The sequence below is a fragment of the Diorhabda sublineata genome, chromosome 2, assembly GCF_026230105.1.
Source record: "Diorhabda sublineata isolate icDioSubl1.1 chromosome 2, icDioSubl1.1, whole genome shotgun sequence".
In the NCBI taxonomy this organism is placed as follows: domain Eukaryota; kingdom Metazoa; phylum Arthropoda; class Insecta; order Coleoptera; family Chrysomelidae; genus Diorhabda; species Diorhabda sublineata.
Window position 1 is genome coordinate 10,282,181 of NC_079475.1, and position 25,995 is coordinate 10,308,175.

The window sequence follows — 25,995 nt, forward strand, 5'->3', positions numbered from 1 at the left end:
TGATATCCTAGATGCTGCTGTTGTTTGCGTTTTGACTTCTTGTTTCAAGTTCCTATTGCTCGTGATGTTAACCCCTAAATATTTAAAAGACATAACCTGTTCTACACTTTTATTATAAATTGCCAGTTTGCATCTTCTTGGTTCTCTCGCTATTGTCAAGGATTGTGTCTTTTGTTTCGATATGATCATATTGAATTCTCCTGCAACTGTTTCAAATCTGTGTAGCAGTTTTTGCAGATTATCCTCATCTTCAGATACCACAACCGCGTCATCAGCGTAGCAAACTATCTTAAACTCATGTTTTCCTATTCTGTATCCTCTGCCTGCCGTTTTGACTTCTTTTATGATTTCGTCCATTATAATGTTGAAGAGTAATGTCTCCTTGTCTGATCCCTGTTGATACTGGCATTTTACTGGAGAGTTCGTTGTTTACTCTTACATATGTGCTATTTCCGTTGTTCATGTCCCGAATGATGTCTATTGTCCTTTGGTTTACCCTCGTTTTTTAGTAGCTCAATGACGTCATGTAATCTCACTCTGTCAAATGCTTTTGTTAAATCTATGAAGCACATAAACGCGGTTTTATTGTACTCTATGGCCTTTTCGGCATCTGTCTTAAGATGAATATAGCGTCTATGGTTGATCTATTTTTTCTAAATCCCCTGATTCACCTCCTGATGGTAACTATTAATCATCTGGTTGGGTGACACAAAGCGTTAACTACCTAACTTAAGGATCATTGTATTTTTTAAGATTTATGGTACACGATCCCAATGGGGACTTACATCTTGAAATGATTATTCCTCTTGACAATTGACATTGACAGTAATGACACAATTTCACTACACTAGCGTCACGATTGGTAAGTGGCGGAACAAAATTTGTGTTGCTGAAGTTTCGATGAAGTCTACCGTCTTATTGGGTATGTTCTGTGGATAGATCTAAGAAAACGTGAAATAAATAGGTAGCAGAAGTAATGTATCGATCCATTAGGAAGCAACGGACGAAACCGTTGTGCAACTGTTGTACAACCATAGCGGATTCGTTCGGAGACATATACGCTACGAACTCAACACATTCTGGAGTAGACTCCTTGCTTCGGAACGCTTTTAATTCGTGCTAGGACTGTGTTTTGTGATCAAACGTCAAGTTGTAACCATTCTTATAAAAAAATGATTGAATTCGCTTAAGAATATAAGGAAAGCTGGATAAAAGCAACCAAAATAGCTGTCATAGAGTAACAAGACACAGAAAACATAATAGTATTGACATCGAACGCACAACACGTTCCTAATCGTTACCGTTCCCGATAGGTAGCAGTAGCGCTCTGCGATACGTCCGTTAAATGCGACCAATGGATGTAAGTAAAGGGAACATTTTGCAAAAATGAAAAGACATATTTTAACTTTAACAAATATCGGAGGAATTATTTTTTTTAATTGTCCGCTTCATTTGCAATCTATAACAATAAGCAAATTATGTGACAATACAATATAAATTGACATACTCGAAAAGAAATCCACTGATTACTTTCTTATATAGCTATACAGATCAATTAGGTTTGGTTATTGGAAATACATCAACACTCGTTAGAAACTTCTAATTAGGTCGTATGGAAGACGCTTTTTGAGTCTACGCTGAACTGTTGGTTGCACCTTTAGGTTAGATACCAACCTGTTTGGGTGGAGGCTTAACCTATTTTTCAAAACTTATGGATTTTTATTTCCGTTTTTATGCTTTAACCGTTGGCATATGGAGGTCACGAGTTATGACAAAGTTTGGCACTTGAGGAATGCTTTGTAGATTAGTACCTACTTTGTTTGATAATTGGGATTTCCTACCTATCAGCTAATATAAATTCCTTAGTTTTAAAATCCAATTGTTTACATTTGATGAATATGTGTTTCCACCAGGTTAATCACTTGTCCAAGTCCGCGCCAAGATATTTGACATCTTCGCGTTGTGGTAGAGGTTGATTGTTTATAGTCGTCTTTGCGATCGGACTCTTTCGATTCGTTTTCTTTAAAGTTTCTTGTTAAGATGGAACTGTAATTTATTTGATGCAATTATAGGATGTCTGTGTGATGTTAGTATGGCGATGTCATATGTCAATGTCACTGCTGATACATTATTGTTAGTTTGTAGATCTGCCGTGCAGATGGAATTGTTTAAGAAAATGGCATGTTGTTCACTTCTTGGCTTACCCTGTAGATATTCGCATATTTTCCGAATATTGTGAATTTATGAATAATTTCTATTGATGTCACCCTGTATATATATATATATATATATATATATATATATATATATATAATTATATAATTCAATTCACTTTGAATTAATAATTAAAGTTAACACTAGATCAGCAGATGGTTTTATTTATCTGCCCGTATCTCTTTTTGTTGCATGGCAGCATATAACGGCCCGGGGCTGGTAATGTAAGTTGGGTGGTCCACTGTGTGGCCAACATCGTGTGTGGTGATGCGCCCCCCTTTCACCCTACTTATCAGGCTTCTCTTCCAGCAATAACGTGCAGTCAGCCAGCCGGTAGAGAGTCATCCTCCTACTCCGTTTCTATTCTTGTGCCATCGGGATCCGAGTGATATTTTCTTCTCTGATTTCGTGAGTTGTAGTCATTATTGGTTTGTTACGTTTTTATAAAATATCGTATTAAGACAACATCATAGTATATTTATATTTGCGAGAAAAGTATATAATTTGTGTTACTGTTTTATAAATTATTCACTTTTACAAGGATATATTGAAAATTCTTCGCCTACTATGGAACCAAACAAAATTTCAATATCAAAATATTTTATTACTCAACATATTCTCCTCTTAATTGGATACATTTATTACAGTGAACCTACAACGTTTCTAGACCTTTCATAAAAAATGTTTCTTCTTGTTCTGCAAACCAGACCTCTGCAGCTTTTATTACCTTCTCGTTGGAAGAAAATTTACGACCTTTTAAACTTTTTTTCAGTCAAGGAAAGAGATGATAATCGGACGGAGCCAAATCTGGTAAATAAGGGGGGTGTTCTAGTAATTAAAACCTTAAAACACGAATTTTTTACATGGCAACATGAGATTTGTGTGCAAAAACAAAACACCTTTGGATAGCTTTCCGCGTCTTTTCTCTTTAATTTTTTCCCGTAGAATGTTCAGTAATAAAAACTGAAGCAAGAACTTCTTAGGTCTTGGAGAACCAGAGTGTCGCCATTCCATCGATTGTTACTTTGTTTCTGGATCGTAGAAATGTACCCAAATCTCATCCATAGTAACAATTCGGTTTAAGAAGTCTACATCGTTTTCAAATCGAGCACAGATCGAACGTGATGTTTCTACCCTTGGACACTTTTGGTCAACATTCAAACATTTGGGGATCCATTTTTCAGCAATTTTTCTCATGTACAAATTGACGTGAACTATATGATGAATGCGTTCGTATGAAATATTCAGTGTTTCAGATATCCGTTTTAGCCCAATTCGACGGTCTGATAAAATCATGTCATGAACTGCATCGATATTTTCGAGGATTGACACAGAAACTGGCCCGATCTTCAATGGAAAATTTATCTGTTTTGAAGCTTGCAGTCAAATTTTTTACGGTCGCATACGAAGGACATTGATTACCAAAGGTATTAAGCATATCTTCGTAAATCTGCTTACCTCTTAACCCTTTTAAATACAGGTAATTGATGATGGCTCGATACATCTTTTTTCTTTTAATTTATTGCGTATTTCAAGTAAAGTCGACTTTAAAAACAGTTATCTGAAGATTGTCGCACATAGCTGGTATTTTTCACCTGAAAATTTGCTTTTTTTATAAAGTGGTGATACTTAATTTTTTATTCGTTTAAAAATTAAAGGCAACTGTACAGAAAATGACAAAAACCTAATAGGCAATTATTGCAACAATTATTAAAAGAAAAAATTAGTGTTTCATGGAGGAATAACTTGAAGTAATCATTTTGACCGAAACTGACCATCATTGAAAGAGTAATGATTCTGATTTCCAACATATTTCGTTGAGTCATCGATCTGAAACACATCAACCATTTTGAATATTTTCTTTTGTCGAAACTTTATTTTTTTGTTTGGACCTATAAGAGATCTTTGGGATTGAGTTTCTCGTGATACAACAATAAATTTTCACGTCACGATTTTTGTTCTTTTCACCAACAACGTAGTAGATATAATCGACTTTGCATAAACGAGATAAATTTAGCAAATTGATAACTATTCGAAGTCGTAGGATAAAATACGAAGATTAATCCTTTTACTCCGCTCCTGGCCGACTTACAGTTATATTTAAAAAAAATGAACTGGATTATTATAACATTTTATTTATTAAATTATATAAGTATATAATATACGGTTGTTAAACATCATATCAAAGTTATAAAAGACGGTAGGTAATTATGTTGAGCTTGAGGATCCAGATACTTGATTGATGTCAGGTATCAGATTAGTTGTCGTTATTTTGAGAATTGATTGGCGATGTTCATTCGTCTTGTCTTGTGCGATGTTTGTTCTTATTTATTTTCAGACGGAAAACATCTGCTCAAATAAATAGGTGCTACCAAACATGCAGAGAATGTGTGCTGCATGCTTTTTTAATTCTGGGTAATTATCCAAACTCTTGAAATATCGTGTATAAAATATAAGAGCTTTAATCTCATTAAATTTTTCTTTCAAAATAATGTCAGATTGAAGATCTATCAACTCCATTTGCAAATGAACTGGTGCCTGTGAAGCTTCAAAATTGAATGGATTGTTGAAAATTGGTCTTCGAAACAAAACGATTGTTGAATTCCGTAATCAAATTTTGCAGAAGTTGAGAATATTTATCCAAATTTTTTTGGTTCACTGTACCCCAAATGATTCTAAATGAAGGAAACGGTCCAAAGTTTGATTTTTTACTTGATTTTCTCACAGTCTCAACTTTGCTTCAAATGCTTGAATGTATGAATACATTTGAGTATTAATCAGATTGTTACCCTGTTACTTTATATTTAGATCAGTCAATTCTTATTACTTATTATTATTCTTATCTACCAAAAAGGCATAATCAATCCACCAGTCATTGTCATAATCAATTGGTTTACCTTTTTCTAACATGAAAGCTTGAATAGGGTCAAGTAATGCAAGAAATCTTTCTAAAACTACTCCTCGACTGAGCTAACGAACTTTGGTGAAATAAGGAACATCAGATAACTTTTAGTCTAAAAGTTGTAAAAATTGCCTGAACTTTAGGTGATTTAGTCCTCTGCTCCTTATAAAATTTACAATTTTAATTATAGGTTGCATGACATGGTCCATTTTTAAATATTTGGGTGCCAATGATTCCTGATAAATTATACAGTGAAATCACACAAAACTCCCTGATGTTTCCTATTTCAATTTAGTTACAACGCCGTAGACTTGAGAGTACGAGTATTTAAAACATCCGTAGAGGAATCGGATGAAGTCTAAATGATCTAAAAAACATGATTCTTCTTTCTTTAACACACTGCGATCGCGGGCCTAGTTGATACGGCTTGCGGGCCATTTTTTTCTCGTTCGAGACACTTTATCTCACTTACGCATGCTTCATGCGCGCTAAAGATGCGCAGAACTAACTGAAGCGCTCGGAGGAGAGAGAGAACGATACAATATTTGTTTCAATTAGTCGGAACACCTTCTACTTATAGGAAATTATGGGAACTGTCAATATAAAAGTTTGAACATCAATTAATGCGTCTCAAAACAATAATTGTTCAGCATTTGCAAACTAATGATTCATTATGTTTAGTTATAGAAACAGGCAGTAATCGATGGAGATCTTCTTCTTAGCGTGCCGTATCAAGTCCCCTTGACGTTGGCGATCAGCAAGACAAAACTCTCCCTATCTTGAGCTAGTCTAAATAACTGTCCTGCTTTTCTTATTCTTTTCCTTATCACTTATCCACTAACATTATCCAACATTTACTAGAAGAAACTATAAAAAGAATTCGAAATGCATTTACGGCAACGATTATTAACGGAGAGGCGGGTCCAATGAGGCATATCAAGCTGCCTTGAAAGAGTTTCAAATTCTTCTCCAATAGTAGTTCAGAGGTCGGGAAGAGTTCGTGTTTTGTTGTCCTTGAAAACACTCCACAGGAAGAAATCACAGTGACCACGCCATCCACTTAACAAATACTCGTTTGCCTATCCATCCTGCATGAACTGACGGATTGTCGCGAGTATTGGATCGTTGTCCATTTGCCCACGTAAATTTTCGAGCACTTCCAGATAATTTTGGTCCGACACGTGACCCTAAAAGAGGACGCACCCGCGAAATCCCCCTCATGGATGCCCCCACAAACATCCCAGACAGTTCTAATTCTTCTGAACCCGCAAATATGCCGATTGTCCATAGCTTTCAGTTTGAAAGCTGCTTCATCCGACCACAAAATGGAATACTGAATCATCATCATGGTAAGGTCGATAGTGCATGTATTCGTCGTAAAGAACAATCGGATAATCGAAGTTCTCCCGATATCCGAAACTATAGATTGTTTCGTATTTTCGTAAGTTGTTACAGATAACGGTCGTCCAGAACGCGGCGCGTCGGCAACAGAGCCCGTTCTTAAGAATTTCTGGTAAGTCTTCCGCATGTTGAACGATTTGGTAGCGGCGAGTTCGAAAATTGTTGTTGAAATTCGGTAAACACTGTTTAGCAATCGACGTTTGTACGTAGATACGACTTACCAAGAAAAAATATTTTTTTAAGCGTGAACTTGTATCGGTTATTCATTCTGAAAACGCGTCTACTAGACGAGGACGTGTTATCATAAACACAACTGTCAAAAACACGAACATGCTTCGTTTTAATCTTTTTCGATAGCGTTGTCAAATTTGTCGATCTCTGTAGTAGTTTTCGTATTATGTCTGGTAAGTATTGGGTTTTCAGACATGTATTTCAGGAGAAACGGCGATGTTTGATAAGAGAATGAACATTAACCATCCAGCATTTCTCATCTCATTTGGTGACTCGTTTATAATCTTTACAACGTTTATGACCTTAAAATATTGACAATGTCAATCAAAATTCGTCTATTTTATCATCAAAATAGGGCATTAGTATAAAAAGCATTGCATGAAATTTGTGTTAAAAGTCTTCTTCTTCTTTCTTTTTCAATAGGATCAGGTTCTTTTCAATCCTGTACGTTTGGCCCTCTTCCTGGATCTTCCTGAGAAGCTGAACTCTTGCTCTCGTACCACCTCTTTGGTGGTCTGCCTACAGTTTTAGTTTTAGCCCACTTTGCTCATCTGTCTTCTGGCATTCTTTCTACGTGATCCCTCTAGTGTTAAAAGTGTGTCCGTAAAACTTTTTCACTAATAAAATAAAAAATCTCTTTTAACATCCACATCATAAATAACTATTATTATCAGGGGTTCGTATTGTAAATTAGAAAGAAAAAAATGAATGCTAACTAGGAATTTTTGGAGAGGCTCTTTTTATATGTTACGTGGTTAGTACAGTTTTTATTATTATAAACAATCATGTGAAAAAACTAATTTATAAACAAATTTATTTACTTAATTATTACAAAAAATTTAAATCGATATAATTTATAGTATATATAATTCACCAATCAAAATAAAACAATCTCATTTACAGTTCTTGGGAGTGGAAACGAAAGTTCCGAAAACAAAAATAGTATGAAGGGTTTTCTTTTTACAGCATTGATACTTCACAAATATAATTTGAAATCAACAATATCTGTTTTAACCACACTAAATACTTTTTAAAAATAATTTTATCGTTAGTTGTCATATCTCAAAAATAAGCAGCAGCCCCCCAATTAATTTATTTATAGTTGATTTGAAATTTATAAATTTAATAATCGTACGTCACAAAAATATGATTAATTTAGGTGAAAGATGTTGAATTAAGATACATAACTTTTAAAAAAAGCAGAAATTGCATCAAGAGAAAATAATTATCCTGAAAAATAAGTAATAAATAACATAGATATTCAGAAAAAGATAAATACTATGATCAATTGTGGAAAAAACATAACCTAAATATCAAAATTTAATAGTTATTCGTATGCCAAGGACTGAAAGTGCTACTTTGTAGGACGAGTCTGAAAATTTGAGTATTCGTGGATTCGAGTAGCTGAAGTTTTCTTTTTCATCATCATTCATTGTTAATAATTAATTTAGACAAAAATTCGGATAAAACAAATAATTTCAGAAAATACAAAATTTGAGGTTATGCAAAATCATCGAAGTGAAACTGTCAACTGTCAACATTGAAGTGGCTAGAATCACATTTAAGGATGTTAAAGTCATCTACCCAGAGCGTCCCGAAAGTGTTTTGCAGTACGGAACTGTCACTTTCACTACATGGAACACTCAAAACGCAACTTTCAGATGGCGTCGTCTAAAAAATAGTTTTCCTCACCGTATATACTACAACTTTCAAATTATTTTAATTAATATGATATTAGTATAAAGTACCGTCATTTCAAGGTACTTGTGACGCTGTTTACATCTCAGTTTTAGAAAATATATTAAAAAGTAATCAATATAAAAGCAAAACAGCTTAATATTGTAAAAAAACATGATTACAACTTTAAAAATTCAATTTCAAATACATTAGAAATAATTCACAGAAATAGAGAGAGGATTTCGTTGGAAAAATTTTTTGATAGGATAATGGAAATTTGGAATAGGAGGAAGGTTTGTTGGGTTGGCCCTGATATAGGAGTTGCTCTTCTGCAGAGCTGGGGTTAGGTTGCATGGGGTTGTGTTTGCTGTACTCGCTAGAAAGGAGGAAAAGCGAACGATCATTGGCCAGAAGAAAACCAAAAGAGAGCTCTAGTAAGCGACTCTCCTCAGCTTAGTGACTTTTTTGTTTGTTTTTTGAAAATATATTTTTCATAGGGGGTGGGCGGGTAATTCTACGTTTGCATTATTCTCTAGCGTCGACACATAAATACCTACACAATTTGAGTGAAATTCATGATTCTTAATCACGCAAATTGTCAGTGTGTAAAAATAATTGATAAAGACCGAAGCTCCTGGGTCAATACATCAATATTTTGATCTGTTCAGAATCAAAGTTTCGAATTAAATAGACATAAAATCGAAACAATTTATGAACAAAGAAATTTATACTTCTTCAATTTCTCAATTTCTAAACCATTTTAAATGTTTCGTGGCTGAGCGGTCTTTAGGTTTAGGTTTATGAGTAAATATTTGTAACGTGTCGATCTAAAATCAGTCTTTATTAAAATAATACACTCATATAAGAAGCAACCTTTAATTCCAACTGTCACAGTCACAATGGAATTCATGAAATAACATCATTTTTGCACAAATTCTTTACGCTTTTTTATTATTGATGGATTTCTCATTTCTATGAATATGAAAAATTATACAGAGTGAGTTTTATGTATTTACATTGTTGTCAGATCTCTCTTTTTTCCGGAAAAATAATGAACTTTGTTATATCAAATAGATCACCCTGTATATTTCTCGCTTTTGAAAATTATAAAGGAATACTTATTATTTTTCATCTAATGTTACCTATATCTAAATGCCGTAATTTCGGAATTACAGCTAAATCTCCGCCGAACTTAAAATAATACATTTAGGTGGCTATGACTGCTACAATAATAAATTTGACGTTTAAATGAATTGTTACTGTTGAAGTTTATTGAAAGTCACAATGGATCGTTTATATGAAAAATAACTAATCGATGTTTTAATGATATTAGGATATGGTGATAGGTGTAGAAGTCAACATATAATATCTTTAATAATTTATATCCTAACCGAAATCCCATAACAAGATCTAGTGTCAGTAAATTAGTAGAATAGATTAAAGAAACTACATCAACTGGAAACAAATCTTTAGATGTTTGTGTCCTATTAGAAGACGATCCACATTTGAGAACTAGACAAATATCCAGGGAACTTGATATTTCGACAATATCCGTAATGAAAATTTTACGTGATAATAAATTCCATCCATACAAAGTATGGTTGGTTCAAGAGTTGTCAGATGACGATTCTGAAGAGTTTGATGGAAAAATGTTACAATAAAACGATCCAATTTTTTAAAATAATGTTATGTTTTGCGATAAGGACACTTTTTGTATTAATGGAAACGTAATAATTGTAGATACTGGTCACGTAATAATCCTCGTTAGATGCGTAAATCTCATACCCAATAACCCAAAAAACTGAATGTCAAAAGAGCACATAACTTGAAATGTCTCAAAGGATGCACTCTTTGTCTGAGGTACTTGGTTGTCAAATTGTCAAATATTATGATTGCGTTCAGGAATTTAATTTGTAAATGCTGCATCATTTTATTACTCTCCTATTCATAAAAATTCACGATATTTGAGCTTTAATTCATGTTTATTTCATTTGACAAAAAATATTATACAATTTATAACTACAGGAAACCGTATCGATTTTTAATGATTCATCTATAAATTATCATTTATTGTTTTAGTCCTCAATGTTTATTTAATAGTTAATTTGAAATGAAAAATCGATTACGTAGAAACAAGGATATTAAAGATTAAGAAGATCTAAACAATTTTAGCATAATTTATAATTCTATTTTACATATTTCAATGTAACTAAGAATAATTTAAATTATTATTATTAAAGGAGACCGAAAACCAAATACATTTCTTTACAATATATTATATATATCAAAATAAATGATTTCTACTAATCACCTATGAAATACTTTCAAAATTTAACATTTTGAAAATGTATGCTGCCGTTCTTCAAAGAGTTAATGCATCGACGAATATTGAATTACATCTTCTATCGTCAATCGACCTATTAACTTCCCCATTTTCTTGCAATAGCAAGGAGAGGTGTGTAACCACTGACTAGTTTCGATGTTATTACGTCTCATCAGAGTGGTATACCAAACAAAGTGGTATATTTGGTTCATGTAGTTGAAGATCTCCCAGCGAACGCTATCTGCTGCCATCGTCCCTTTCAACTGCGAACTACATCTCATTTACCATCGAAATCTACATTATCGGCGATAAGATTGATTTCTACCTAACCAGTGGTTCGCAGTTGGAAAAAAACTAATATTATAACAGAAGGGACCTAAAATCAAGACGATTTACAAACATAAACGTATATAAAAGGTCTAAAAAATAAGAAATTAAATAAATGTATATTCATATAATTTTTTTTGGATTTCTATCAAATAAAACCTGCATTTTGTTTTTATCTTAAAACAGAAAAAAAGGCGTATCTTATTGGATACTTTTCTACATATATGGCATATATAAGAAAGATATATTAGTTTGGGTATGTTGGTTTTTCTGGTTGCATTCATTATTTAACAGTATTTTTCTTAAGATAAACAAATTTTTTAACCAACTGGTAAAGTAGAAACAATTGATGATAGAATGAAATTAACGTCTAAATATATGTTTCCATTATAAAAGATCTATTCTATAATTTATTTCAACTTCTAACATTATTTTCATCTTTTTCACATCATATTGGAAAAAAGTTGAATGTCTTGTTTATTTTCTTGAATAAATATTTCTAATTTTTGGTCTGTTTTAATAAATGATTTGTGTTTTAAACTTTGAGCGATCATCTTGCTTCAACTGAAATTCCTATTCCATTCCTCCGAGGCAGCTTCGATATGGCTTTTTAGTTTTCGTTTGATAGCTTAAATATCACAACTTTCTCAAATAAATAAATACGTTTTAATTCTAAAGAGGTAGATTCAACAGATAACTAAAATTTGAGTCACAAAAGTATATCGTTTAGGTAACTAATGACACCAATAAAACTATAAATGACCAACTAATCGTTGCTTGAAATGCACTGCTGGTAATTATAACGGTCGGAGTTTCGTCTTCTTTATTTTCGTGATGTGTTTGATTACGATGTTTGGAATGCTTGTGGAAACATAGTTTATCCATATTTCGTTGAATACCATGACAATCGTAATCTTCGAAACCTACAAAAAATAGGAAATCTTATGAAATAAGCATCTTTCGTTATATTTTTGTTCAAATGTTGTAATATGATATTAATAAATACACCCGCGAGCAAAAAAAACCAAACAAATCGCACGCTCGCTGTCAAAAGTTTCTACCAAAAAATCTGTAGCTTCCATCATTTTTCTAATTTCAGCAGCTCAAACCCATTAGTCACAGCTTTATAATGAGTAGTATAGGTTGGGTTAGGCTGGAGTTAATTTGGGGCCAGAAACGAGTCTTCGATGAAAGTTACTAGACTTTTGGTTAACGACGGTTAACTCTGGACGCAGAGGACTCATGGTCAGCGCACTGGTCTTGTCGTGAGTGACTGCTTGAGCAGCTCTATTACTTATATCCATTTTCATATAAAATTCTTGTTTGTTGTTAACGCAGATGTGTATCGGTTAAGGTTTGATGGCTAATTGATAGTGGTAGATAACCTTTTATAAGGGTTAGTTATTCCTAATTAGTACTGGTTTCATCGTATTCGTCATCACTGCTATTGACTGGAGTATTATATTTTCTTCGCTGACACTGTCCGGAGCATACCACGATAAAAAATGGCGTTCCAGACAACCTGAACTTTGGCGTTAAACCAACACGTAAACCAAGTCGAACCAAGCACTTCAATAAAAGAAATAATATAAAGAACCGAACCTAAAGTTGCTGAAAAACAAAATAATAACAAGAAGAACGTAGTTAAAAATCTACAGGACTCTAATAACACCAATAGTAAGTTATGGCGGTAAAAGTTGGGTAATGACACAAAAAGACTAAAAAAGATTAAGAATATTTGAGGGAAAAATTATCAGAAGAATATATAGAAACAGAATTCGAAATAATAGAAAAATCGATGAGATACTAGGAAATAAAAACATCGTCATTCAAACTGAATATACTGTTTACACCACCACTACACCAACACTAACAATTACACTGTCCGACAGTGTAATTGTATCGCCTTCAGAGACTGAAGGTAAACTGTTATCGTCATTCAAAGCATGGGAGACAAGCGGATGCTTGAACCAAAAATGCCAAAATATACAGTAGTAGAAAACATATAGACCCCGTATTAGATCAAGTTCATCAAGTTCAATGAAACTTTGGTAAAGAACAAACCAATTTAGAGGCAAATTTACGAGGAGGCCAAGGCTCACACTGAGCTGTAGGGTCAATTGGTAAGGTAATCTAAGATATTTCTTAGAATGTTAGAATAACTAATATTAAATGCTTTTCTATTTCACATTTTCATGCCTATGAAGTATTTAGAAAATAATATCGAGCCTAGTAGTAGTACTAAATTGAGATAATAGTCTTAGCAAAATTTTTTTACTTGAAATTCACATTATAAAATTAAAATAACCAAAAAACTCACCATCACATTTACAGGTCTTCAGTTTGGCAGCTTTCTCTTGCTTCCGTAAAATATTAATGGAGTTATTACATCTTGCTGTACACTTCTTGCCATGGAACATGGCTTTGCAATATTCTTTATAATATTCGAAAGCTTTTGAACACTGTGTATCAGCCATACAAATCCATTGGGCTACTGTACATGGCACTACTGAGGAATGTATAGAATGTAAAACCGCCGGTCTACAAACTTCAGTACGTTGTTTTTGATTCTCACAATATTTGTCACCACATTCGCACTAAAACAAACGTATATAATTTGAACCAATGCTTTGAGTCTGCAAATTATCAATCAGAACCACATCTTAATACGTATTTCAAAGAACAAAAGGAAATTTTGGTTAGTACCACTGTTCATCAATGAATAATGGAATTTATTGGGTTGAAGTACAGGATTAGGTACTAAACAATAAAAGTGAGAGTAGGAGCTGAACTTATTTCACCTTTCCACTTGTGTCAAAACAATGGCCGTGTCTAGTTTATAAAGCATTATTAGTAATGGAAAATTTTGAGGAAACTAACTTGAGCAAATTCGACGCAAATATTCATCAAAAACCTTCCAATTCTGTTAAAATCACTTGTCAAGTACTTAGGGTTGTATTTATATGGAAAACTTATATGGAAACTGCATATCAAAAACAAGAGAAAACAGTTAGACTTGAAACTACAAAATAGCAGTGTTTACTTAATAAAAGGTCTCAACTAAGACTCGAAAATAAATTGCTTATCTACAAAACTATATTCATACCAATTTGGTCGTATGGAATAGAACTAAGGAGCTGCGGAAAATCTTCACATATACAGGAAACCCAAACATTTCAATACAAAACACTCCGTATGTTAAGTAAATCCCCTTGGTAAGTTACTAACCAAATAATTCCTGACGATCTGATCATCCCACTAATCAAAGATGTGATAAAGAACTTTTCCACAAATATTGATCCAATAACCATAACAATGAATTAATAAATAATCTATTCAACCAGCCACTACTAAAAGATGATTGAAGAGAATATGGTCAAAAGATCTAGAGTATCCTCAATTGATGGTTCCTGATTCACTTTAGTGACTTATAATCAATTTACTTATTAATCTGCTTATAGAATAGATTTTGAACGGGCTTATATTAATAAAAAAAAATCTACTATATCAAAAAATGAAATTGAGAACATAAATCAAAGAATTAATTCTTATTCATAACAAAATCAATTATCTTAATATCAAATTACAAACAATAAAAACAGATTACCTCCAATGTGAGGTTAAAAAGTGAAGTGGATGAGGTGTCCCCCTGCTTCACCCCTCTTTTTCCTTCAAAACTTTCTGATAACCTTCCTTCAGATAATACTTTGATTTCAGTTCTATTTAAAGTCAATTTCACCAATCTTAGTTAGTTTTGTGGGGACACCTAAAAACTCATACAGCCTCATACAACTTTGTCTATTTTATCGTCAGTTTTTTTATAATCTATGAACAGTAGATGAGTTCTAGATTTTGGTCTTGATTATTGTTTTATATTGTTCCTTTTTTCTAAAGCTATTATTCACCTACTTCTTGGTTATGGTATACATGATATACAAAACCAAATCGGTTGTCAAAATATTAAAACCTCAAATCGTGTTACAAAAAAGTGATTATAAGTTTGGCTGATCTTGAAATTAGATATTTAGTTGTTCAAAAAACAAAACCTTCATTAAGAAAAAATATTTATCCCGAAAAGTTGATTACATATTGAAGAAATAGATGAACAAATACAACCAATTAAGAAATAGAACAAAAACTAAACATCAAAACGTACAAGGACTTTCCCATCAACTATTATTTCAATAAATATGATATTAGTATAAGTCATAAAGGACATAATACAATTTTATAGAGAGATACCTTGTAATGATTGTGACGCTGTTTACATAGGACAGACATCTCAGTATTTAGAAAATAGATTAAAGGGTCATCAATATGATGAAAGAAAGCGTTAACAAGTTATGAGATATCTCATAAATTTCTTAAATGAGAATCAAATACAAGAAAAAGAGAATTTTTATAAATAGTACACATACATAGGAATGAGGAAGTTATTAATGATAAAAAGAACCAATCACTTTAAATAAAATACATAATTATATCTTATAAATGTCAATAAACCACGAATAATTCAATTTATGGCCGATATTTATTTTTATGCTTCTAAATGTTCTTGATTTTAGGTATCTTCTGATTTAAAATTTATGTTTCTTTTATAATTTTTTGAAGAGATAAAAATTTGACGTTTCGTTTGGTTTTTATCAAAATATATTTTGATACAGACTAAATGAAAATTATAAAGGAAACTTATTTTAAATCAAAAAAGACCTAAAATTAAGAATATTTAGAAGTAAAAACATATGAAAAGGTCTAAAAAATAAGAAATTAAAGAAATTTCTGCCTATTTTTTATGTATAACAACTAAGAAAAAATTACTTATTGTCGTTAAACAGATTTTCATTTTGATATTTGTGCTGAGGGTGGTCCAAATATTAATATACTTGCAAATTGTCAATGACACATTATATATTTTCACATTTTCGTTTTATTATTTAAGTTATTAAATAAAATCTGCATCTAGGAGTGCCTTCAAGAAAATGGGAGACTAGTGTCATGTATGCAATGTATTAATTTACCTAAAAACAAGTAATAAATCTTGGATACATAATAGTATATCTAAAAGTCATTTACGTTAAATAATTAGGTGATTATTCCCAATCAATTCATTATTTTAGTGTTTTACCGAAATGGAATCGGTATGACTATTCTTTTGGTGACGTGCTACTTACTTTTTTCAATTTTATTTCTTTTTGGTCTACCACAGTTTGGCTTTCATCCAAAGCACATTCAACCACACGATTCGGTGTATCGTTTTATTTTTGCTCAAGAAAGACAGAAGCTTTTCTATTCTTATATTATTGGCAAGTGAATATGCTAAGCTTATTAATAGATTGTGAAAATTTTCTTGCTTCTCCCAAAATAAAGAGAATTTGAAAGGTTTGCCCTCGCTGCTTTTAAATTATTAAGAAATGATTGTCCATGTGAATTTTGGAGGCGTTTGTTTTTACGAGGGTTGCTACCGAGGTTTAGAATAAAAACAAATATTTATAATTTGTGATCAATACACTACTGGATGCGTTTGAGCCAATAGTCAAAGCATTTTTTTCCATTCCGATCGAGGTAACTCCAAAACATGTGATTTAACCAATTTAATCACTTCTTCAGAGTACAAAAACTGATTTGTGAGAGCTCGCACTGTCGTGGTTGACATGATTCGTCACTGCGATTGATTTCCCCGATTTTATCAAACACTTTTTTCGAATAAATGCTGGTGTACCATTCAGAATCGGCCATGCTACGTTGCTCTAATGGAACAGTGGAGACATTTCCAGTTATTCTAAAAAACAGGCGACAATTTGCTTCGAAGGGATTCCACCGCGAAAACTTTTCTTCCATATAGTCAATTGTTGTTAAATTTCGGGCTCATAAGCATAGTTCCATGATTCGTTGCCTGTCACGATCTTATAGATGTCTTTTGAAGCACGGCTATGGAATTTTTTCAGCTAATTTTTACACTAAGTGACACAAGCTTTTGATTGAGCGATTGTTAAATTACGCGTTATCCAACGTGAAGAAATCTTTTTGATAGCCAAATGCTCATACTTTATTGAATGTATGTAATTGGTAATAATGTGCAAGTATGCCTCAATCTCACGATATGTCACATGACGATCTTCAAAGTTTCTGTAATCTGTAAACAGTATGACAAAACGTTCTGAGTATGTTCACCATTAGAAATGTCAAACTTTATAATGGCAATGTCAGATTTCACATATTCAAAGCAGTGTTGCCATATCTCAAAATACAAATAGCAACCCACGTATTTCAACGTCTATATTTTAAATTCACTTCTACTTTGATCTAACATGATACTTTTGTAACGTATTGTGTGTTTTATATATGAATTTATAAATTCAAGATCAATATCAAAATTCAGGAGCATTTTTGTTTCATTAGATGCGACTTGCGTTATGCTAAAATTTGCCATGTTCTTCTATGTTCTTATTTGTTCAAATGTTGGCCAATTGTGGTACTTAAAAATATACTTCCGCATATACATATAATCTTTTTGGTGATCTACTTAATGGTTTCTTTGTTTTTGATTTTTGTTTATTTGCTGTTATTCTTTCGACAGAAATATAACCAACTTAACTTACGCTCCCCAACCCATCTCACCATATTCTGAATTCTTGATTTATTCCTTGGCAGGATAGTTAAATATCAATTTGTATGCCTCTTCGTCACATCTATCGCTTTCATTTTGTCTTTATCTGTCTCTTCCTTTATTCTATTAGCTCTTAACTCGGCATTAGTATTTGAATGCAGAGTTTATCAACCACGAGCACTTTCAATATCGCAAAAAATTCATACGGTTGGAAGTATTAACCTGCGACTACCACATGTTCGAACCTTCGAAAGAACGGTTCGGAAGCTGGAAATTATCGAAATGGAAGAGCATTTCAGCACAACTGACGCTCGATACAATATGGGAAATACTTGAATATTCTTTCCTCCCTTCAATCCAGATCTATCAACATGCGACCACCACATGTTGGGACCTTTGAAAGAACGCCTCCTGTTTCTGTGGACATGAATGTCCGAGTTGTATTAGAAATTCTTTAATAACTGTAACAAATAAAGCTTCCGGAGGGATGGCAAAAATATGTAACTAGTATTTATCAGAGCATTTGTCTCGATAATATTCGAACCGCTCTCGTATAATATGTGAATAATTGGATAATTTTTGTTAATGTCTTCGTTTTTATTGAAAGATTTGGCAACGATTGGGGTGGGATTTTTTAGGTCTTCCAAAGTTTGTTGAACTTTGCAAATTTAAAATAATTTTTTACAACTATTTTAATCGACATTGAAACTTGAACCATTTGCAATTTCGTTTCACCAGAACTAATCAAAAATTCTATCGACAGTCGACTATTAAAAATTATTTTCAATGCCGTAAAATTACTTGAGAAGAATTCTAATTGATATGTTTTTGCTTACAGGGATATATTTAATTTATTTTAGTTATTATAATCGACATTGTTTGAATGTTAATTGTGAATTATGGATCTCGAATAACATAACGAACGAAACTAAAATTTGGTACATTTGCAAAATAGACAATTCAATGATAAAATTTTTATCTACACTATCTCAAGAATTTTGATATGAAACTATGAAAGCCAACCTCTTATTCGTACTCATTTTGGTAAAAAAAAATTACGAAAAAAAATGTTCTTGATTTTAGGTCTCTTCTGATTTATAATTAGTTTTTTTAATAATTTTTGAGATTGATAAAAAATTGACGTTTCGACTTAACACTCTTTATCAAAATATATATTTTGACTCAACTCCAGTCTTTACCAAAATATATATGAAGTTAAGTCGAATCGTCAATTTTTTATCAACAGAAGAGACCGAAAATCAAGAACATTCAGAAACATTAATATATCAAAAAGTCTAAGAAATAATAAATTAAATAAAAACAAATATTTATTACTGGACATGGCTACAGCATTTTTAAAAATATTCTCCATTAATACTAATACACTTTTCCATTCCGTTGACCTCCCAGATGAAAAATGATTTAAGAGAGAATAAGATAAAATCTATAGTTTTTCTTTGAACTGATGTGTAAGAGTTCGCATTGTCGTGGTGCAGAATGATTAGTCTTCTACGTTTGGTTTCCCTGATTCTTTTGAACATTTCTCACAAACAAATGCTGGTGTACCATTCAGAATTGACCGTTCTACTTTGCTCTAATAGAACTGTGGCCATATGTCCAGTAATTACAAGAAATAGGCAACCATTTGCTTCGAAATGCTTCGTGCGTGCGTCTTGAAAGATCCATACAATCGATTTTTGTTTAGTTAGCCGATTTTGGACGACCTTGACGAAATTCATCTTGTAGCGAAGTGCGACAACGACTGAATTCAGAAAACCAGCGAAATACAGTGGTTAGAGATGGTGCTTCATCTCCAAAAGTAGAAACGAATTGATAAATACATTGTTGTTGGTTTAACCACGTCCAAAGTCATAAAAAATTCTTCTTCTTCCTGCTGTGTATAGGCATCATTGCCTGTTTTTCTTCACGTCATTGCCTCTGCTCAGTTACCTGGGAGGTTGTCACTCCATCTTTTCCTAGGTCTTCCAATGCTTCTTTGTCCTGCTGATGATTTGTCCCTTGATATTTTCACAACTCCGCCTGCATGATCGCTGGGTGGATTGAGTAGCTTAGCGATTGTGTTGCCGGTCCCAAGCCCGAGAAAAGGAGGAGGGCTAGTGGAACGGGTTAGCAGCCCATCCACCGTAAACCGAATATAGCTCATAGACCCACAAATTTGCCTCATAAAAAATGATCGCTCGAAAATGTTCGCGATTAAATTCCATTTTTTTACCTCGATGAATGTTTCAAATATCTGTAAACAACTCAAATAGCACTCGTATAACAACTACACGTTCTGAGTACATCATTCATTACAAATTTTAAACTTTATGATTGATATATGTATTTACATCAGTGTTGCGATATCTCATATTTACAAAAAACAAGTTTTAATGTTGCGATGAGAAACATAATATTACATGTAATTCAATGCTCAATTTAGAAGACCACATTAATTGAGAGATATTTGAGCAATACTGTTTTTCGAAAATACACTTATTCAGACATTGAAGGATATTTCAGCCGTTAGTCCAGGAGCTGAAAATCTAAAAAGTCCTCTCATACCGTGCACGTAATTTTTCTTATGAAAATTGATAGTCGAAACTATAGGAATTGGAAATGCGAGGTTTGCGTGGATTTGTAAGGCCGGAAAAATGTTTAAATAAATTAATTATTGAAAAAATCTATCTCATGGTATGAAATAGATAGAAAATTTCATTCTCTTTCAGAAAAAAATCAGTCTTTGTTTAAAGTGTGTGATGAGGGAGGAAATTTCTCTCTAAAAAAAGAAACCCTTAAGAAATGTCAAAACATTTTACTCTTCAGACAATTGAAATAGTTAAATTATGCGAATTTGAGTTTAAACTTTTAGTGATAGTGGATATCATCTATAAAAAATGTATACCTATACCTGTTAATCATCTAGAAGAATATGAGTCGTGGGCCGTACGTAAAAATTTATTTTAGATTATATTCATTGACTATAATTCTATTTATCAAAAATGAGTTCGGAGTCAATGGATTTTAAGCTGTTTTGCTGGATGTTTCCGGCCGTTTCTGAGCCCGCAAATCAAGATAATCTTAAAGTAGACATTAAAAAGAACAAAATAAACAAAAAACATGTTACGTAATCAAAGATAATTTTCCTCCCTCAACATAAACTTTAAATAAAAAAGGCTTGCCTGACACTTCCAGACAAAAAAATTGATTTTCATAAATTTTTTCAGAAAGAGAATGAAATTTTTTATCGAATACATTCTAGGCAAACCATTTCATACCAGAGAGAAACATTTATCGATGTTTGATTGATAAATACATTAAATTTGTTCTAAAATGTTAGCATGAACCGTTTTTGAAAGCGTTTAAATGATATTTTCTGCGCAATTTCCGACTATGCGCTATTCTTGAAATAGTGATTGCTATCAACTAGGTAGCGAAAAGACCTTCCCAGAAATGGTTCACAAACGATAACTACGTCGTTTGGAACACAAAACAGAATCGTTCGTATAACGGTATTTGCCCAATTTGCCCAATACAGGAACATAGTATATTACACATCAAGATGATGAAAACTATTGTTATTGACCCAGCACCAAGATTAAAATTGAATAAAGTGCGATGTTTCTAAATGTATACATGATCTTACTGTATATACAATTTTTGGCCACTACTATCCAAATGTAAGGCAAAAACTATGAATATTTTCTTATAAAAATCTAGTAACTCAAAAACGCAGGCTGAAGTTTATTTTCTTGAAACAGAAAATTTTTTAGCTTGTTTTCATTACGATGAAAGTAGGGGAAAATTACCCATAACTTTTTTAATCATTGAATTCCGTCGTATACAGCGTTAAGCAGAAAATGAAAAGATCTAACTTACGTCCATCAATTCCATTCCTTCTTCAGTAGATGTGAGGGCAATAAGTGTATATTGGCATATTTCTGGACAATTAGTGGGAAATCTATCACCTTGTAAAACTGTTGAACAGTCAACTATATATTTTTGTAGAACCCTTCCACATCCATCTCTGTAGGCGCATCGCATTCGTGCTTCTTCGCATGGAACTCCTATTGTTGTACCCACTAACCAAGCCACAGATACCATAATCAACCACATAACGCCTGTAACAACCAAAAGAGATGTTAATTAGATATTACAAAATAATAATTTGCCTAAATGATAATTATAATTCAATATTAATATCTTACTCGATACTAAATATTAAATTATGTCAGTCTATGGTAAATTGTACAATTCTGCCACAGAATAAGGTCTTTCAAGCAAAAATACCTCCGGAAATTCTGAAGGCATTAAAGATGATGGAATTTTTTATCAGATACTATTAAGTAAATGTCCAAATTTTTTCTTCTAGTAGGGTATTCATGCATGGATCTCTCTTTTGAAAGTGCTTGCGAACCAAATAAACTGATTTGAAAATAGATTCGAAGAGGTACAAACTACAAGATGCGATTCGAACAACGAGCAGTAAATTGTTAAAGCAGAACCAGAATCGAGCTGCTTAGACACAGATGTACAGATGTACACACCATTGAAGGGCGCCGTCGAAATGTAGACCAAGAAACTTTGAAGATCGTACTAAATCGTTGTTGAGTTTTAGAAGTTGTAAAGCTCCTTTGTAGGATAAAGATTTCTGTAAACAGAGAAATGGCCATGGTAAAATATGGAGCCCAGATATCTGGACCATTCCACCGGTGCCATCAGCATAAAGTTAATTTACTATTAATTCTGTGACATCATTGATGAATACCAAAAAAAGAATTGGACTTAAAATTGAACCCTGAGGTACACCAATTGGAAAATTACTCATAATTTTATCATTATTCCGTATGAGCTGTTTTTTACATTAAAGATAAGATACAAATCATTTAAAAGAAATACCTCGGATGCCATATGTTTGTTTGTTAATCAACACAATCGAAGGCCTTAGCGAAATCACGAAAAATCAAAGGTAGGAAACCAAATTGTTGAGATTTCAAAATTTTATGTTAACTGATAACCCATCGATGCCACAGGAAGTCTTGTTTTGAATGCTGAGTATGGTTTGCTATAGAAAAAAATCTATCTACAAGTCTAAGTAATCTAGTTTCATATTTTATTATAACAATTTTCGAAAGATGATTGAGCAAGACGAATATTGTAGTTATTTAGAGCTAAAAAGATACATGATATGTTCCAAACTGGCAAGGACTTTTCCACAAACTATAGGATGGTCTACTTAACGAAGAAGAAACCAAGCCAAACAGAAAATGTTACAGAGACGAAGAAAAATTAACGTGTAGGGCAAAAAATCCGAAAAAGAATGGAGAACAGAATAAGGTGGATAGAAGAAAACTTTGTAAATAAAGAAATGAGGAATTTCTATAGAGAAATAAAGTAGAATAAAGGAAGCTGAAGAATGGGGAAATAATAATGGATGAGATCGAAACGATTCAAAGATGGGAAGAGCAAGTTAAAGAAATATTAAATGCAAAAAACGAATAGGAAAAGCTTACAATACAAGATTGGATTAAGAGACTGTCACCATCGAAAGAGGAAATAATACAAAGAACGGTAAACTGCTCTAAAAATGAAAATCTATCTACAAGTAATGTATGAGAACAAGAGACAATGCCAGAAGTGTGAAGAATAGCGATAATAGTACCAATAGACAAGAAAGTAGAAAACTTGTTCGGAGTGTACCAATTCTGGTTCAGATCATATTTTCAGTCTTAGGTAAGCACAAAGAATGGGGTATGAATATAATCTGCCAATTTACTCAGTTTTCATATATTTCCAAAAAGCCCACAATACTGTCAATAGAAATTATTTGTACAGAATTATGAATGGTTTTAACTCCGCAGCCTAAACTCAATTCCAGCTGATTTTCGAGTCTACGTGAGTAAACTAATAACGATAAATAACATACACAGCCTTATCTGTCGAAGAGTTTCCGGAAATATGAAGAATAGGTTTGAAGAATGCGAGCTGCGAGATCGCGGGCACTATTTTTAAGAAACGTTTTTCCATTTTATGTTCTTCATGTTAAATAAACATTCGTTAAACATAAGGAGGAGCTATCTAAGTCGAAGAACTGAATATTGGATATTGAAATGTGGAAAGTGGAGAACCAATGCAACTAATATCTCTATAGAAATTATATGTGAGATACACGCTTAAAATCTGATACATATATAAAAAAATAAAAAGAATCGAAAAATTTACGAATTTATGATACAATATACGAATAATAAATCACAAAGCAACGATTTACGTGGGAAATATCTGCAAAACGTTCACCATAATACCTTGTATAATTTATAATCATTATTAATTTGCTTAAAAATGTGATGTCAACATTTTTAGTGCAGATTATCATCACATAATTGTAATAATGTCAATATTATTTATATACAAGTATAAACAACCAGGTTAGTAGGTCAGTAATGCAAATTATCTTTCAGCTTAGTTACTTACATTTTAAATTGTTTACCGTGATTACTAAGCCGTTTTAATATTTTTTTTTATATATTTTTTAATAAGAAAATAGTAAAAAAGTAGGAAAACGAAAGGAAATCAGAATTAGAGTTACCGTATTCGAAACGAATTCAAATACTCAAATTACGTCACTTAACTTTTTGAATATTATTCTTCTTATCGGATTCACTAGCTAGCACTTACATCTCACAACACTGTCCTCAAGCACGGAGAACTCTGAATTTGAATATGCGTTGAATTTTCAATATATTTCATTACATATCATTAATCGTATATATCAAAATATTCCTTTTACATCCCTGAATCGATTGGTTTTGAATTCTTCAATCCACGGATATACAAATCGGCAGAAGCATGTAGATTTTCGATTTTGAATACGCAGTTTTGCATGTTATCATTCAATCCAAGCTTTTAGGTTCCTCATCGTGTTATTTTCTATTAATGTAGGGTTGTAGATGAGTTACCAAAAAGTTGTTTTTACTATCTAGGAAATTGCGACAAAAAGGGAGTCTGTTCAAATGGTTTTTTTTTCAGATTTCCATTTATTAAAAATATTTGAGTAAGAATGACATTGCATCAAATTTTCTAAATTTGGAGCTCCGTCATAGGCGTTTCGTGTCTCACATTTACAGTGTTGGAATTCAGATTATGGATCTATAGCCACTCTCGACTATAAAGAAATATGCATGACGCTAGGCTAGGTTAGGTTAGGTTATGGACCTTAAACGTATTAAAACCAACCCATGAAAAATGGGTCCTGTACAGTAACATAGTTCGAGAAGAATCATGGAGCAAACATGATGAACCTGCACAAACCACTTCGAAAGCTGAGAAACAACAAAAAATCTCATAATGTCAATTTGGTGAGATTATGAAGGTGTTGTGTTTTTTGAGCTACTTCCAAGGAACCAACCAACGATTAATTAAGCTGGATGAAGCAATCAAAGAAAAACGGCCAGAATTTTGAAATCGGAGAGGTTTAGTGCTCTATCATGATAATGTAGGACCTCATACGTCTTTGAAAACTCGTAGAACACTATTGGGGCTTGGCTGGGAAGTGATGTCATATCTCCCACACAGCCCTGATCTGGCACCATCTGATTACCATTTATTTCAAAGTTTGCAGCATTCCTTGAATGGTCAAACTTTCACAAATGAGGATGACCTTGGTCAGTTTTTTGCTGATAAGGATCAGAACTCTCATGAGCGCGGAGTCATCAGACGAAAGCTCATTGAGCAGAATGGAGAATATTTAAATATAAAAATATACATTTGGCTGTAATTTCTGCACAATTTGAATTTAATACCTATGGGTGTAATTTAATGTTGTTTCGATGTTCTGGATACCACAAGTTCGGCTAATCGTTTGCGAAGTCGATAGACCAGGATTGCGATGAACTGAAACTCTGACTTGTAGAATTGTGTCTTCTGTTCTTGTTGATCTTTCTGACCCACGATCGAATCACACTCATCCCCACCACCCGCGCCTTTCTGGCCCACCCTTTACTACGAACGGTTAATCTGGAGTCATCAAAATATTAAAAATTAGTCCAAGAAAACCCTTGCAATGGATAATTTGTATATTATATGCAAATGAAACTTTGAGGCCCCTATTTCAATATCTTGATGGACAGACTATGGTTCTTAGAGGATAATCTGGTTCAATAAACAAACAGCTTGAAAATTGCGAAGAACTTTTGCAAATTATAAAAAAAATTGAATTGAATTTGCCAGAAATTGATTAGGAAAGTTTAAATGTTAACCAGAAGTACTTATTTGAAATTTTTATAAGTACAGTAGAACCCCGATTATCCGGGG

At 32.7% G+C, this 25,995-nt stretch overlaps 1 protein-coding gene across 1 annotated transcript in view; it reads right to left on the reverse strand.

Annotated features, from left to right (window-relative positions):
- Positions 1-8,642: 8,642 nt before the first annotated feature.
- LOC130440734 (growth arrest-specific protein 1-like) overlaps positions 8,643-25,995 on the reverse strand; it is a 28,148-nt gene continuing 10,795 nt past the window's right edge. The window contains exons 2-4 of the mRNA XM_056774045.1: positions 21,562-21,803; positions 13,396-13,672; positions 8,643-11,998 (exon numbers count right to left, since the gene is read on the reverse strand). Coding sequence (XP_056630023.1) covers positions 11,802-11,998; positions 13,396-13,672; positions 21,562-21,798 — 711 coding nt within the window. The 5' untranslated portion in view covers positions 21,799-21,803 and the 3' untranslated portion in view covers positions 8,643-11,801. The remainder of the gene's footprint in view (positions 11,999-13,395; positions 13,673-21,561; positions 21,804-25,995) is intronic.